General features: G+C 46.4%; 1 protein-coding gene across 1 annotated transcript; it reads right to left on the bottom strand.

Moving 5' to 3' along the window:
* Positions 1–4,645: 4,645 nt before the first annotated feature.
* On the bottom strand, positions 4,646–9,250 carry CUNH1orf53 (chromosome unknown C1orf53 homolog). Its single transcript, XM_027417453.2, has 3 exons — positions 8,978–9,250; positions 6,088–6,189; positions 4,646–4,789 (listed from the first exon to the last, which is right to left on the bottom strand). Exons 1-3 carry the CDS (start codon positions 9,212–9,214, stop codon positions 4,718–4,720), a joined length of 411 nt encoding a protein of 136 aa, XP_027273254.1. The 5' UTR covers positions 9,215–9,250; the 3' UTR covers positions 4,646–4,717.
* Between the last annotated feature and the right edge of the window lie 2,984 nt (positions 9,251–12,234).

The raw sequence follows: 12,234 nt of genomic DNA, 5'->3' as shown, positions 1-12,234 counted from the left end.
TAAAGTGGTGCCGTTCAGCATCCTTACTGCGAGAGGGGTGGATCGCTCAGTTAACAGCGGTTGTACTGTCAGAAGAAGAAAACCTGGTGTATCAGGTAGACATTACTTCCCTGGCTCCCCAAGAACCTCCTCCTTGGTAGAGCCGGCCAACCTCTTGTCTGCTGAGATTCGGGGACCCATGCAGTTATGGCCAACCTGAGCTTCCCTTACAGAGCTCCAGAGCCCGGAGCGGTCCCCCGCCCCCTGCAGGGATAGAAAAGCTCTCCCCACTACGCACTAAGCGGAACCTAAGGGGATGTTACCTTAATGTCCCGGTGTCAGATGCTCCTCTCAAGAATTTGGTTCTTGAAGAGGTGGTGGCCAGAGGTGGCGGTCAGGCGTGCGGGCCAGTCCCTGCGTCTCACTCTGTTAATCAAATAAATAAGCCAGTGAATGAATGTAAGCTCTCTCTCTCTCGCTCTCTCTCTCTCTCTCTCCCTCTCTCCCTCCCTCCCTCCCTCCCTCTTCTCTTCTCTCTCTCCCCTTGCCTCCCTCCCTCCCTTCTCTCCCTCCTTCCCTCCTTCTTCTCCTCCCTTCTCTCCCCAGTATTGACCTGAATCTCTCACCTCTGACCTTCAGTCTCCTCCACCTGTCTTTTATTTTCTGTTTATGCTTTCCCAAATCGGAAAAGGCGGGGGTGGGGTGGCAGAGGGCTCAGCCTCTGGCCAGTGCCCCAAAACCCGTTCTGAGGCCACGCTCTGCCCTGCCAGCCTCTCAATAATCCGAGGAGGTGTTAATGGAAGACTTGGCGGCAAGGAGCCTCATAAAGCCACGAGCATCCCGAGACTTGGGCGCAGCGGGGGTCGGAGGGGGGCTGGAGCCCCGCAGTGCACCCTGGGCTCCGGGACCCCAGCCTGCCTTTGCTTTGCTGAAGCCGGCACCTAAAAGATGCTGCCGCCAGCTGGTGCCTGCTGCATAGACGGTGAATGGGTGGTAGCGCCTGGGGAAACTGGGCTACGCTATTGATTGCTCACATACGGTCCCCGCCTTCTTCTCCCTATCCTTCGCTCAGCATCCGTGCTCCTAAGCCGGGCATTGGAGACCCAGCAAGTTGCAGGGCGTTCTGCGCTGGAGGGCGGCTTTTGTGACCAGTCTGCGAGGGGGCCCAAGACACCTGTCCCTCTTGGGTCCTTACTAAAGTACGGCGGCTGAGATTAATCTTCTAGAAGGAAATCTGCACTCAACTCCCGCACTCAAAAAACAGCTATCGAAGGGATGCTGTGTGACCCGGGACCCGGGACCCGGGACCCGGGGGTGGGGGCACCCTGTTACCTGGTCTAGGTTCCGCTAGGACTACGTAGCCTCGTAGCCTCGGGTTTCCTCGAGCGGCTGGTAGAGGAGAATCGGAAGCCAGACCTCTGGCCAATTATTTACCCCACTCCCCACCCTGGGCGCCCCTCGCAGTCGGAGATGGAGAGGCGGGGGATTAGCCGGGGCTCCCGCGCCAGTGGAGAAGGAGGTGTGAGCAGAGAGATTGGCAGCTCCTGAACGCCGGTCAGCACCGTCGCCGCCCTCCCCCACTGGTCTGCTCCCCAAAGCCCGGACGGTCTTAGCGTCTCCTTGACTTGGCGTGGGCCAATGGCTGGATGGGCTGAGGGCATTTGTGTGTCTCGATGCCACCAGATAAAATAATGGACTCATGTGGGGGCGGAAGTTCACCAGTCCCACAATCTCTCCACAGTTTGGGGGCTTTAAGGGACGGATCAGGAATGGTGAATCTAAACCCTCTCCCCTCCCTGGAGCGCTCAGTCTGCACCCTACACCACAGAAGTCGCTCGGAGCCCTAGGGACTTACTGTGCCCCCTGTTCCTCGGGAACACTAGGCTTCGTGATCTAGTCCCTCAAGCCAATCAGTTTACCGAATCGGACTTTCCCAGGCTCACCCGGCCTATTCAGCTTATTTTTTTCTGCTGTGCCCTCCTGGAGGAGACAAGACTCTTGAGTTCAGCTTTATGCTAATCAGTGAACGAGCACTAGAAACTCTTAGCTAGAACACCTATGCGGCGCCTTTTAATTTCTTTGGGTAACTGTTTCAGAATATACATGGGCGCGCGGGGGGGTGAGATTGGGGGGAGAGAGGCAGAGAGACACAGAGACAGAGAGACAAAGATGCAAAAGGAGAAACATTTTGGAAACTGGATGTACATCTTAACTATTGTAGGATGGTGAAAAAGCAACACAGAGCTTTAAACTGACAAATGTCAGCTCACAAGCTTTAGCCATCCTCCGTGGAAGGTAGAGAAGATGAAGGGGACGATGTAGGTAAGGAGTGAAGGGTGATGAGTGGAGGGCAAGATTCCTTTGGGGGCTGACCTGAGACTCTAACAGCTGAAGAACACAACATAGCAAGTGTCGTTCATCAGGTAGGTAGGGAGCCTCCTTCCCTAATCTTGTCTGGAGAAGAATCAAAGCCCCACCAATTTTTGATGTTAGAAGCTTGTTGAGCAAAGGACTTTGCAAACGCCTTTGGAGAAGGGGCACTTTGTTGAAACAAAGATCCTTGGTGGAGCCAGTGAAGACGTCAGGATCTCATTTGTTGCAAACACCCTATTTGGCACTTGAAGCTTTACTTGAAAGGATAAAATTATTTCTCATCTCGACCTGCTTAATCAGCGGGGACAGTGTAGCTCCCAATGAGAGAGGAGTGTGTATCACCATTCACAGCTAGGGAGGACCTTCTCCCAGCAGGGAGAAGAACTAACCTCAGAAAATGCATCTCCACTCCTGCTCTAGTAACCATAGTTTCTTTGGGGTTATTCTGTGTTAGGAACAATCCAAAAATCAGTCTCTCTTGATTGATCGTGCCCTGGGGCAGAAGGAGTCTCCAGAAACCTTGAAAGTGGTGCTACACCAGAGTTGATTTATATGGGGACATGGTTATTTCTGGGCATCTCCATGGGTTTGTATCTATGCATCCAATAAGAGACCTGAGTTTTTACTTTACAATGTGTGAAAACAATATAGCCTAAACCCTCTGTAGCAAAGTCCATTTATGTGGCAATATTGTGTTTACTGTGGGAGCACCTGCCTACTGCCACGCTGTTATACTGTGGTTCAGATGCGTCTCTCCAGACCCAGAGCAGATCTAATGGCCTCCTCCTGCCTCCCTAACTCAGCAGCCACTGTGCTGCAAGTTGAGATCCCAAGAATTGCCAACTTCCTGGATGGCCAGTTCTGTTTGTTTGTTTGTTTGCTGGTTTTGCAAGGATTGCACTTAGACTAAGAAAGAGCAGCCAGGGGGTAAAAGGCTCCCCCTGGGAGTTCCTTCCATCTACCAAGGTTCTTTTTCTAAACATGCCCTTAAGTAAGACTCCTTTTCAATACACCCCCCACTTCTTCCTTTCCTAGATTCTTCAGAAAGATAGTCTTTTTAGACTATATTTCTTTAGAACATCCTCCATCCACTACCCAAGAAACTATCTGTTTAATCTTCAATTTTAGTTAAACAGTAGAAATTCATGGTTGCTCCTGGACCTAAGAATGGGAAAGTGGCTGCTTCAAGCAATCCTTATGACTTTCTGAAAAGATTAACAGCCTTCACAACCTCAACTCCCCCCTTCCTCAAAATGGATATGATCATCCCAGGTCCAATATCGTAGCATTTCAGTCCATGAAAGCTTCAGGCACCTTACAAGCATCTTGGAGGGAGGGGTGCTTTCTAGAGTACCAGAGTCAGAGGACTAGAAGAAATGAGCCATCAACATGATCAACAGGCATTGGGGGCAATTTAATATGGGGCATGAAAAGTATGTAAATAACAAAGTAGTAACTAAAGAAAAACAGAATCACTAGAAATTTGTTTTCCCATATTTTATAGCTAAGATGGACTTTTATTTGGCTCTAGAACCTTTTGGTTACTTAAGATCTGATAGTCTCTGAGTGGTTCATGTTTGAGGGTCAACTCTGGGCAACAAGCCTCATTTTATTTCATCACTCTTCCACCTGCAGACAAAGGGCTTCTCAGTGGCTGCTGTCCTGCTAAGGAAGCAGAGAAGGTGTGAAAAGAAGAGTCCATGGGAGAACTTGCCTCACCAGAGGCTGGGCTCTCACAGGGGAATCACCACAGTGGACAAAATGGATGCAGGGCAAGAAAAGATGTTCAAAGGTAGCTATGCCTCAGAAGTGTCAAAAGAAAATGTGGCAGACTGGGAAGAGGGAGAATGAAAAATGATCTAAGGGAGGGACGTTTAGTGGCCCGACCCCTAGGTTAAAATGCTCTGAAATTTACACTGAAAGAACAGATGGACAATGAGAGCATCTCTTGCTGGAGGATGGCATTTCTTGGGGTATGCTGCACTACATGGCATTATACCCATTTCCTTAAGCTGATGGCGTAAATAAAGTGAAGAATGTACTTGCTATTTGCCAGCAACCTTCTTTGCACTGATGAGAAAACACGGGGGGGTAGCAAAGCTAAGGAAAACCCAATGGTACTCCTGTGGCCCAGCGGCTGCTTTCATATACTAATAGGACAGCCATTGTTTTCATCTTCAACATATGCATGTGATCGTGCAGCAAAAAGGAAGGAAAATCATGTCCATTTTATGGATGTTCTTTTGAATACATGCACTTAATACTAAATAGGTGTTCAAATATTTGCAACAGATAAGAATTCTAGGTTAGGGCTTTATTTTCAAAAACATTAATTCAACTTGACAGAACAGAGGTAAAGTTGTTGTCAAACATAAAAGTAGGAGTTGAATTGCTTCTTTTTAGATGGATCTTTCACATTGACTTGGCCATATGGACACTGAAAAAGAAGGACAACAAATTATTATCAATTTATTTAACAGTCACTGTGGGAACATACACTTCTCATGGTGGGAAAAAATGGGGGCTGTTAATGATGTTTCAGATCATTTGATCTATCATGTTTTGGGTACTACACAATGCAACCTTGGGTAAACAGGCTTAATTAGGGTCCAAGAACCATTTCCTGGGTGTATTTCCCTCCAATCTCAAGAGTTTTATTATCAAACCCCCATTCTTAAAAAAAAATCCATGGCTCCTACATTTATGAAAAGCTCTGATTAGGAACAGCTCATGGCATAGGTGGGGTATCCAGAAGACTGAAAAGTGACTTTTAAAACACTGTCTACAGTTCATATGTGTATTTGGTGTCTAAGAGTCAATTTAAAAGTGGGCAAGTGAAAGGAAATAACATCTTCCTGCAGGAACAACATACAACATGTCTGTAAACAGTTGTTACCTGTTCTTAATCTTAACAAAACAACAATATAACTGATTTCTTCTTTGCTCAGACTAGAGGAAGGAATAGTTCATTCATTTTGACCATTAAACATAGGCATCTATCTCCTGAAATAAGCATACTCAGACCCACAGCACTAATTTTGGAGTAATGTACCTTCACAGTTCGTTAAAATACCAACTAAAAGAAAGCAGAGAAAGAAGTATGGGAAGGGAGGTAGGGAAAGAGGGAAGCAGGAGGAGGAGGAGGTGGAGGAGGAGGAGGAGGAGGAGGAGGAGAGAGAGAGAGAGAGAGAGAGAGAGAGAGAGAGAGAGAGAATATGAACCACAGGAAAGCAGAGCAGTGCACTGGATCTGCCCAGGGAAAGGGGACTGTGGACCAGGGAGTGGAATGCAAGAGGAGGAAGTCTTATCATTTGATGGAGATCCATGTCTGTCTCAATGACGGGCAATTTTCTGTTTCTTAAGATGGCAGTATTTCTAGGATTTGGTCAGCAACATTTTTGTTTGTTTCTCTTTCTGCTCTCTGTGCTTGCCTAGTGAATACAACTTCTTTCAGACTTCATGAAGGTTTTCCTCCCAATAAAAAGCTCCCCTGAATTTCAAGTCTTAGCATTTTGGAGGAGCTGATGCTTGCAGTGAAACAGTACAAAATTCCATTAACTTTAAAGGTCCTGGGTTGGTACTAACAGCTTCATTGTCCTTTGCTGAAACAGCTTGTGAAAAGCACACTCTAGGTCTATTTAGCTTTTTTATTTGACTTGTTGTTCAAATAATAGGTATTTATGAAGTTACAGAAGCTCAGCAAACTGCTGGGGTAATTGGAGAATTGTTACTCACATGTCTGCAGGCAGAACCACAGCAGGCACCTCTCTGCAAGTGGGCCAGTCTTGTGAGCACTACATAGCCCGTAGCTGGGTCCACATAGCTTAGCTGGCCAGCCTGAAGAGTTATAAAACAATGCATTAATCTTTGTTAATATCCATCATATCTCTCTAATAGCGGTTTTAGTTCAAAACTACTGTCAAAATAAAAAAGAATAATAGTACATTTCTCTCCCAGTAATTGTAGTGGCATTTGCAATTAAGGAGTGAATGTATTTCCACGTTATATACAATCTAACTGTATGGGATTAAAGGGAAAACCATACAGTTTGAGTAAGATGAGAAGTTGATGGAAAAAACAAGAAGTTGTCTGTATGCAATAACTATGTAGCCACCACTTTTGATATTTTTCATTCTGCATCTAGGCAACAAGCTCCATAACGGGAGATTTAGATGATTTTAAGAGCTTAAGAGGCTGAAAATGAACTTCACTCAGAAGTTGCAGTTACAATTTCTGGACTTACAATATGTGAATAGTGATTGAAATTCACAGAAGAGGTGCTAATCAAAGCCAAACAGCCCTTGCAGGAAAGCATTACCTTTGCTATTATTGAACATTTTCCATACCTTCATGATGTGTTACTCCACTCCACAGTCCACACTATTTCCCTTTCCTCCCCAGCTCCCAGTATTGTTAGTTCTAGTATTAAATAAAAAAGTATTGTTTTGCCACATTAACACTCATTGGTTTAACAAACTTGATCAAAAGCAACTTCCAGTATACAACTTCAAATGTCAGAGAAGCATTTTCCATCTAGGGACAAGTATCACTTTAATGATGTTTCTTAGCCTCCAGATTTTATGTAACATTTTCACCTTTAGTAACTCAGTGTTGCACTGAGTATATCACTCTTGCATATAGAGTTTCATTAAAATATGCATGAAGGCAGCAGGTTTTCATACATACATTTTTCTTTTCTTTTTTGGAGATAGGGTCTCACTATATTGCCTTGCCTGGCCTGGAATTCACTATGTAGTCCAGGCTGGCCTCGATGTGTTGGATGAAAGGTGTGACAAGCTATAGCATAACTTTTTTTTAATTAGCCATGAACAACTTCAGCTGTTCAGTGTCATATTTAATGACCTCACTTTATGGCTCACAATTAGACCAACTTATTTTGGTTCAAGTCTAGGTTCACTCTAAGGCATTCCCACACAGACAGACCATGGCACTAAGAATCCAGCAAGTTTCAATGATGCTCTCAGGGGCTTCCCAATCCTGCAGTAATATGACAGACACCAGGTACACTCAACACTACTGGAGAATGACCCACTACCAGGACCTCACTTCTTTTTCTTTTCTCTTCTCCATCCCCACAAGGCTCTGTTTGAAGTTCTGGAAGGCAAATAAACAAAACACTGCAAAGTCTTCAGTAGCCTTCATTTTTCTTAGCTTCCGTGTGTTTTCTGGGGGCAATTATCTGGCAAGCCAACAGGCCGCTTTTACCCATGTGCTCTCCTGCTCTTCATGTGGCTACAATGCACCTCTGAGTTTGCTGACTGCCTGCACACACCCTGTCCTCATTAGATGTGCCTCAGATAATGATGGCAACAAAGATGAGGCAAGTGTGCTACAGGTCCCCTGGAGAACACGATGACCATGGAAAGCAAGATGTCCAGTGACGATGCCATCATGCAGCAGAACGCTAAGAGGGTTCTCTGCCTGGAGGCATGGAGAAGTACTGTTGCTTGGGAGCTCTTGATTTGTCGAAAAGAGCAATACCAAGGTTGCTTTTTTGTGTTTAATTACAGTCTCCTGGACAGTCATGTAACCTGTGAAACCCACTTTGAAAGTAAGTTCCTTTCTCTTCCCGTGTCTACATGCCACTGTTGTTTGCTCTGAAATGAGACTTTTGAGTTTTATCCACCATACTTACATGGTGACTAGTGGGAACAAACTCTATCTAAAATAGGAGAATAAGCAAAAACATCAAATGCTGCCAATAATCTCTTGATAAATCTTTATTGCCTTTCAACACCTGAAAGGGTCAGTGGATTCTCAGGGCCTACTATTGTCAAGGGAAAGATGTCAACCTTAGGAAACATTCAAGGTTTTCCTCTCTACCTCTGTGGTTCAAGCCAACTCAAGTAACACTCAGGGGTCTTATCAAGTACTAGTCACACAGAGAGCTTAATATACAGGTTTATTACAAATCACTTTTATATCATCATAGAACTTAAAATATAAAAATGCTACCTTCAAAACTCTTGTAGTCAGAGTTGTCAGGAAACTGGAGGTAGATAAGGTTAGATATTAGTGGTGACAAGCAATTGTCAAATCCACAAACCAGAAGAAAAGGTTATTCAAGAAGGCCTAGGGGAAAATGCAAACTTGCCCCGCAGTAAATTCCTCTGCTCACCTGGACTGGAGGCAAAGAATGAAAGGGCATAGGGCAAAAATGCAAAGCGTCTGCCTTATGCTTTCATTATTAAAGTTACTGGATGGCAGGCTGCTCAAGTTATCGTGCACAGGCAACATGTCTGTACAACATACTTCTCCCCCCTAACTGCTCAGTCCTTTGGTCTTCTGTTCCTTAACATCCCCCTTTCCCTACCCAACACACTCACACACTGGAGGGCGCGCGCGCACACACACACACACCCCGTGACAAGCCTCTAGGTGGGACACTCATCAGAGACTGCGTCCCACTCTCAGGGCAGACCCCACTGTCCGGAATGCAACAGCGAGGCCAGATTTCTCGCAGGATCCTCCCAGCAGATGCACGAAGCCACCCGCCCCAGGCCGGAAGGCTCAAGACCTACAACTCCAGCACCTCCTCCCCGGGGTCTGCCGGGCGATCGCGCGCAGGCGCAGAGGCCGCGGGGCGGGCTGGAGAGAGCCTCACCGCGCAGGCGGCCCGGTGCAGCCCGGCGATGTGCCGCTCGGCCGCGGTTAACTCTTGGCTCGCCGGATGCCTCGGCTCTCCTTCGGGCGTTCCCCGGGAGTCTGGAGCAGAGCCGCCGCAGGCTCCTTCGGAATCCGAGCAGAGGGTTGAGCTCAGCGGCTGTCGGAAGCCTTCAGCCCAAAACGGTGGCCTCCCTAGTGCCGCTCTGGCCAGCGAACGTATCCCGCAGGCCGCCATGGCGCCTCCATGGTGGGGGGGCGGGGCCGGGAGGTGGGAAGGGGCGGGGCGGAGAGGGGAGGCGAGCACTGTTTGGTGACCACAACGCTGTCTGTCCTTCAGTCTCCAGTTTTCTCCAGTTTCCTCCACTTGGCCTCTTTGCAGAGAAAAACATGCGCCTGAAGACTGGAAGAAGGCGCCCTTCTATGTTCTTAAATTCTCTGCTGTTTTTCTTCTTTTTTTTTTCTTTCAGATTTTTTTTTAATTTGAATTAGAAACAAAATTGTTTTACATGACAATCCCAGTTCCCTTCTCCCGTCCTCCCCTACTACCCCCCCCCAACTAAAACCCTACCTATCACATATCCTTTCTGCTCCCCAGGGAGGGTGAGGCCTTCCATAGGGTGTCATCAGAGTCTATCATATCCTTTGGGATAGCACCCCCCCACGTGTGTCTTGGCTCAGGGAGTATTCCTCTATGTGGAATGGGCTCCCAAAGTCTACACCTATGGTAGGGATAAGTACTGAACTACTACAGGAGGTCCTGTAGATTTCGGAGGTTTCCTTAATGAAATCCATGTTCCTGGCATCTGGATCAGTCCCATGCTGGTTTCCCAGCTATCAGTCTGGGGAACAAGAGTTCCCCAGCTGTTTCTGTGGGTTTCACCAGCCTGGTCTGGACCCCTTTGCTCTTCACTCGTCCTTCCCTGCATCTGGATTCCAGTTCAGTTTATTGATAAGTTGTGGGTGTCGGCTTCCACTTCAATCAGCTGCTGGATGAAGGCTATCTGGTGGCATATAAGTCAGTCATCAGTCTCATATAAGTCAGTCATCAGTCTCATTATCAGGGGAGGGCATTTAAGGTAGCCTCTCCTCTGTTGCTTAGATTGTTAGCTGGTGTCATCTTTGTAGCTCTCCAGATATTTCCCTAGTGCCTGATTTCTCTGTAAACCTAAAATGTCTCTCTCTATTATGGTATCTCCATTCTTGTTATCTTAACTCAAACTTTCTGCTCCCTCATGTCCTCTGCATCCCTCTTCTTCTCCCCTTCTCCTTCTTCTAGCTCCCTCAAAGGACACAGTCAGCAAGACAAAACAGCAGCCCACAGACTGGGAAAAGATATTCACCAACCCCACATCTGACAGAGGGCTGATCTCCAAAATACACAAGGAAATCAAGAAGCTACTCTCCAAAACACCAAACAATCCAATTGAAAAAGTGGGGTACAGAACTAAATAGAGAATTCTCAATAGAAGAATCTAAAATGGATGAAAGACACATAATAAAGTGTTCGACATCCTTAGCCATCAGGGAAATGCAAATCAAAACAACACTGAGATACCACGTTGCTCCTGTTAGAATGGCCAAAACCAAAAACACCAAAGACAGTTTATGCTGGAGAGGATATGGAAAAAGGGGAACACTTCTCCACTGCTGGTGGGAGTGCCAACTTGTACAGCCACTTTGGAAATCAGTATGGCAACTCCTCAGGAAAATGGTAATCAGTCTACCACAAGATCCAGTAATTCCACTCTTAGGTATATACCCAAAAGAAGCACATTCATACAAGGACATCTGTTCAACAATGTTCATAGCAGCACTATTTGTAATAGCCAGAAACTGGAAGCAGCCTAGATGCCCCTCAACTGAAGAATGGATACAGAAAATGTGGTACATTTACACAATGGAGTACTACTCAGCAGAAAAAAACAATGGAATCTTGAAATTTGCAGGAAAATGGATGGAACTAGAAGAAACCATTTTGAGTGAGGTAACCCAACCACAAAAAGACAAACATGATATGTACTTGTCGCGACCACCCTTGACCAGCAAGAACGATGCAACACCGAGGAATCTTCTTCTCACAGTTTTACTCGGGAAACTTGATTTACAGGGAGTGGCCCCGGGTAGTGGAAGATAGGGCCTGATATAGTCTACATTTACCAATCACCTAACCCCACGTGGCGCACCAGGATAGGTTGTCTCCAAGCAGAATTAAGAGGATACGTGGCCTTTACCAAATTAGGAGTTGTTTACCACAGAGAGCACTTGCCGTCAGGCTGGCGGAAGGCGGAAACCGGCGCCGTCTTGTAGGCACGGTACTCTGCAGCTCCCAACAGTTCCCCCTTTTTTTGTTTTAATATTATAGGAGTAGCAGTATCTATCTGTTGTCAGATTTCAGTCATCTCTGTCTTAGGTACAACCCCAGTGTCCCTATCTTACCCGTCAAAGAGTCACTGTGTCACCCTCACAGGCTCATGTCTTAGGTCGAAGGGAACACATGTATGCTTATTTGCTCAGCAAGAGGGTAGGTGCCCGTCATTGAGCATGACTGATTCAGATACGCATCACTCACTCAGCAAGGGCGAGACAGACACCTATTTGTCTGTCAGCATGGATAACCATGCTTGAGGGGATTGTCCTGCTTCCACAGCAGCAAAGGCCTGTACCAACATGGCAGCTTGGGATTTTTGTGACTTCCTGATCCTGCATAGACACAACAGGCAAACAAAAATGGCTAACAACATCATGGAAAGCATAACCCCCACCCCAGCTCATTCCTTAACTAAACTAAAGGCTTGCTTAAGAGTAGTTAAGAGGGTATTAACAGTGGGCAGGCTCAGGCGTGTATCATTCACGGCAACAATCTGTTGTGTGAAGGTGTCTGTCAGGTTCTCGAACTGTTGACTCCAATTTCCCTGAAGGTAGGCACTCAGCTGCCAACTCAGGTTGCTGTTCTCCGTGAAATTGTTGGCTATACTGGAGGTGATACATAAAGAAGAAAAGGAATGAATGCATCCTATGGAAGTTAGGGTTACCAAATCATCTACTTGCTCCTGCAACAGGTCCACTCTTTGGTTCACAGTTAGAATGCCAGCTATTAAGTGGCCATCAATAGATCTTAAGGTAGTTAATGTTGTGGCCGTTTTTTCAACAATGTCATTGACTGTCTCAGCTGTTTGGACCTGGGCAGCCATGGCAACGGCAGCAGTTGTAGCCTCTGCTGCAGAAAGGGTTATGGCAGTAACCAATGCTGCAGTT

This window comes from Cricetulus griseus, chromosome 5 (genome assembly GCF_003668045.3).
Source record: "Cricetulus griseus strain 17A/GY chromosome 5, alternate assembly CriGri-PICRH-1.0, whole genome shotgun sequence".
Taxonomy (NCBI): domain Eukaryota; kingdom Metazoa; phylum Chordata; class Mammalia; order Rodentia; family Cricetidae; genus Cricetulus; species Cricetulus griseus.
This window is presented reverse-complemented; position numbering and strand designations above follow the sequence as displayed.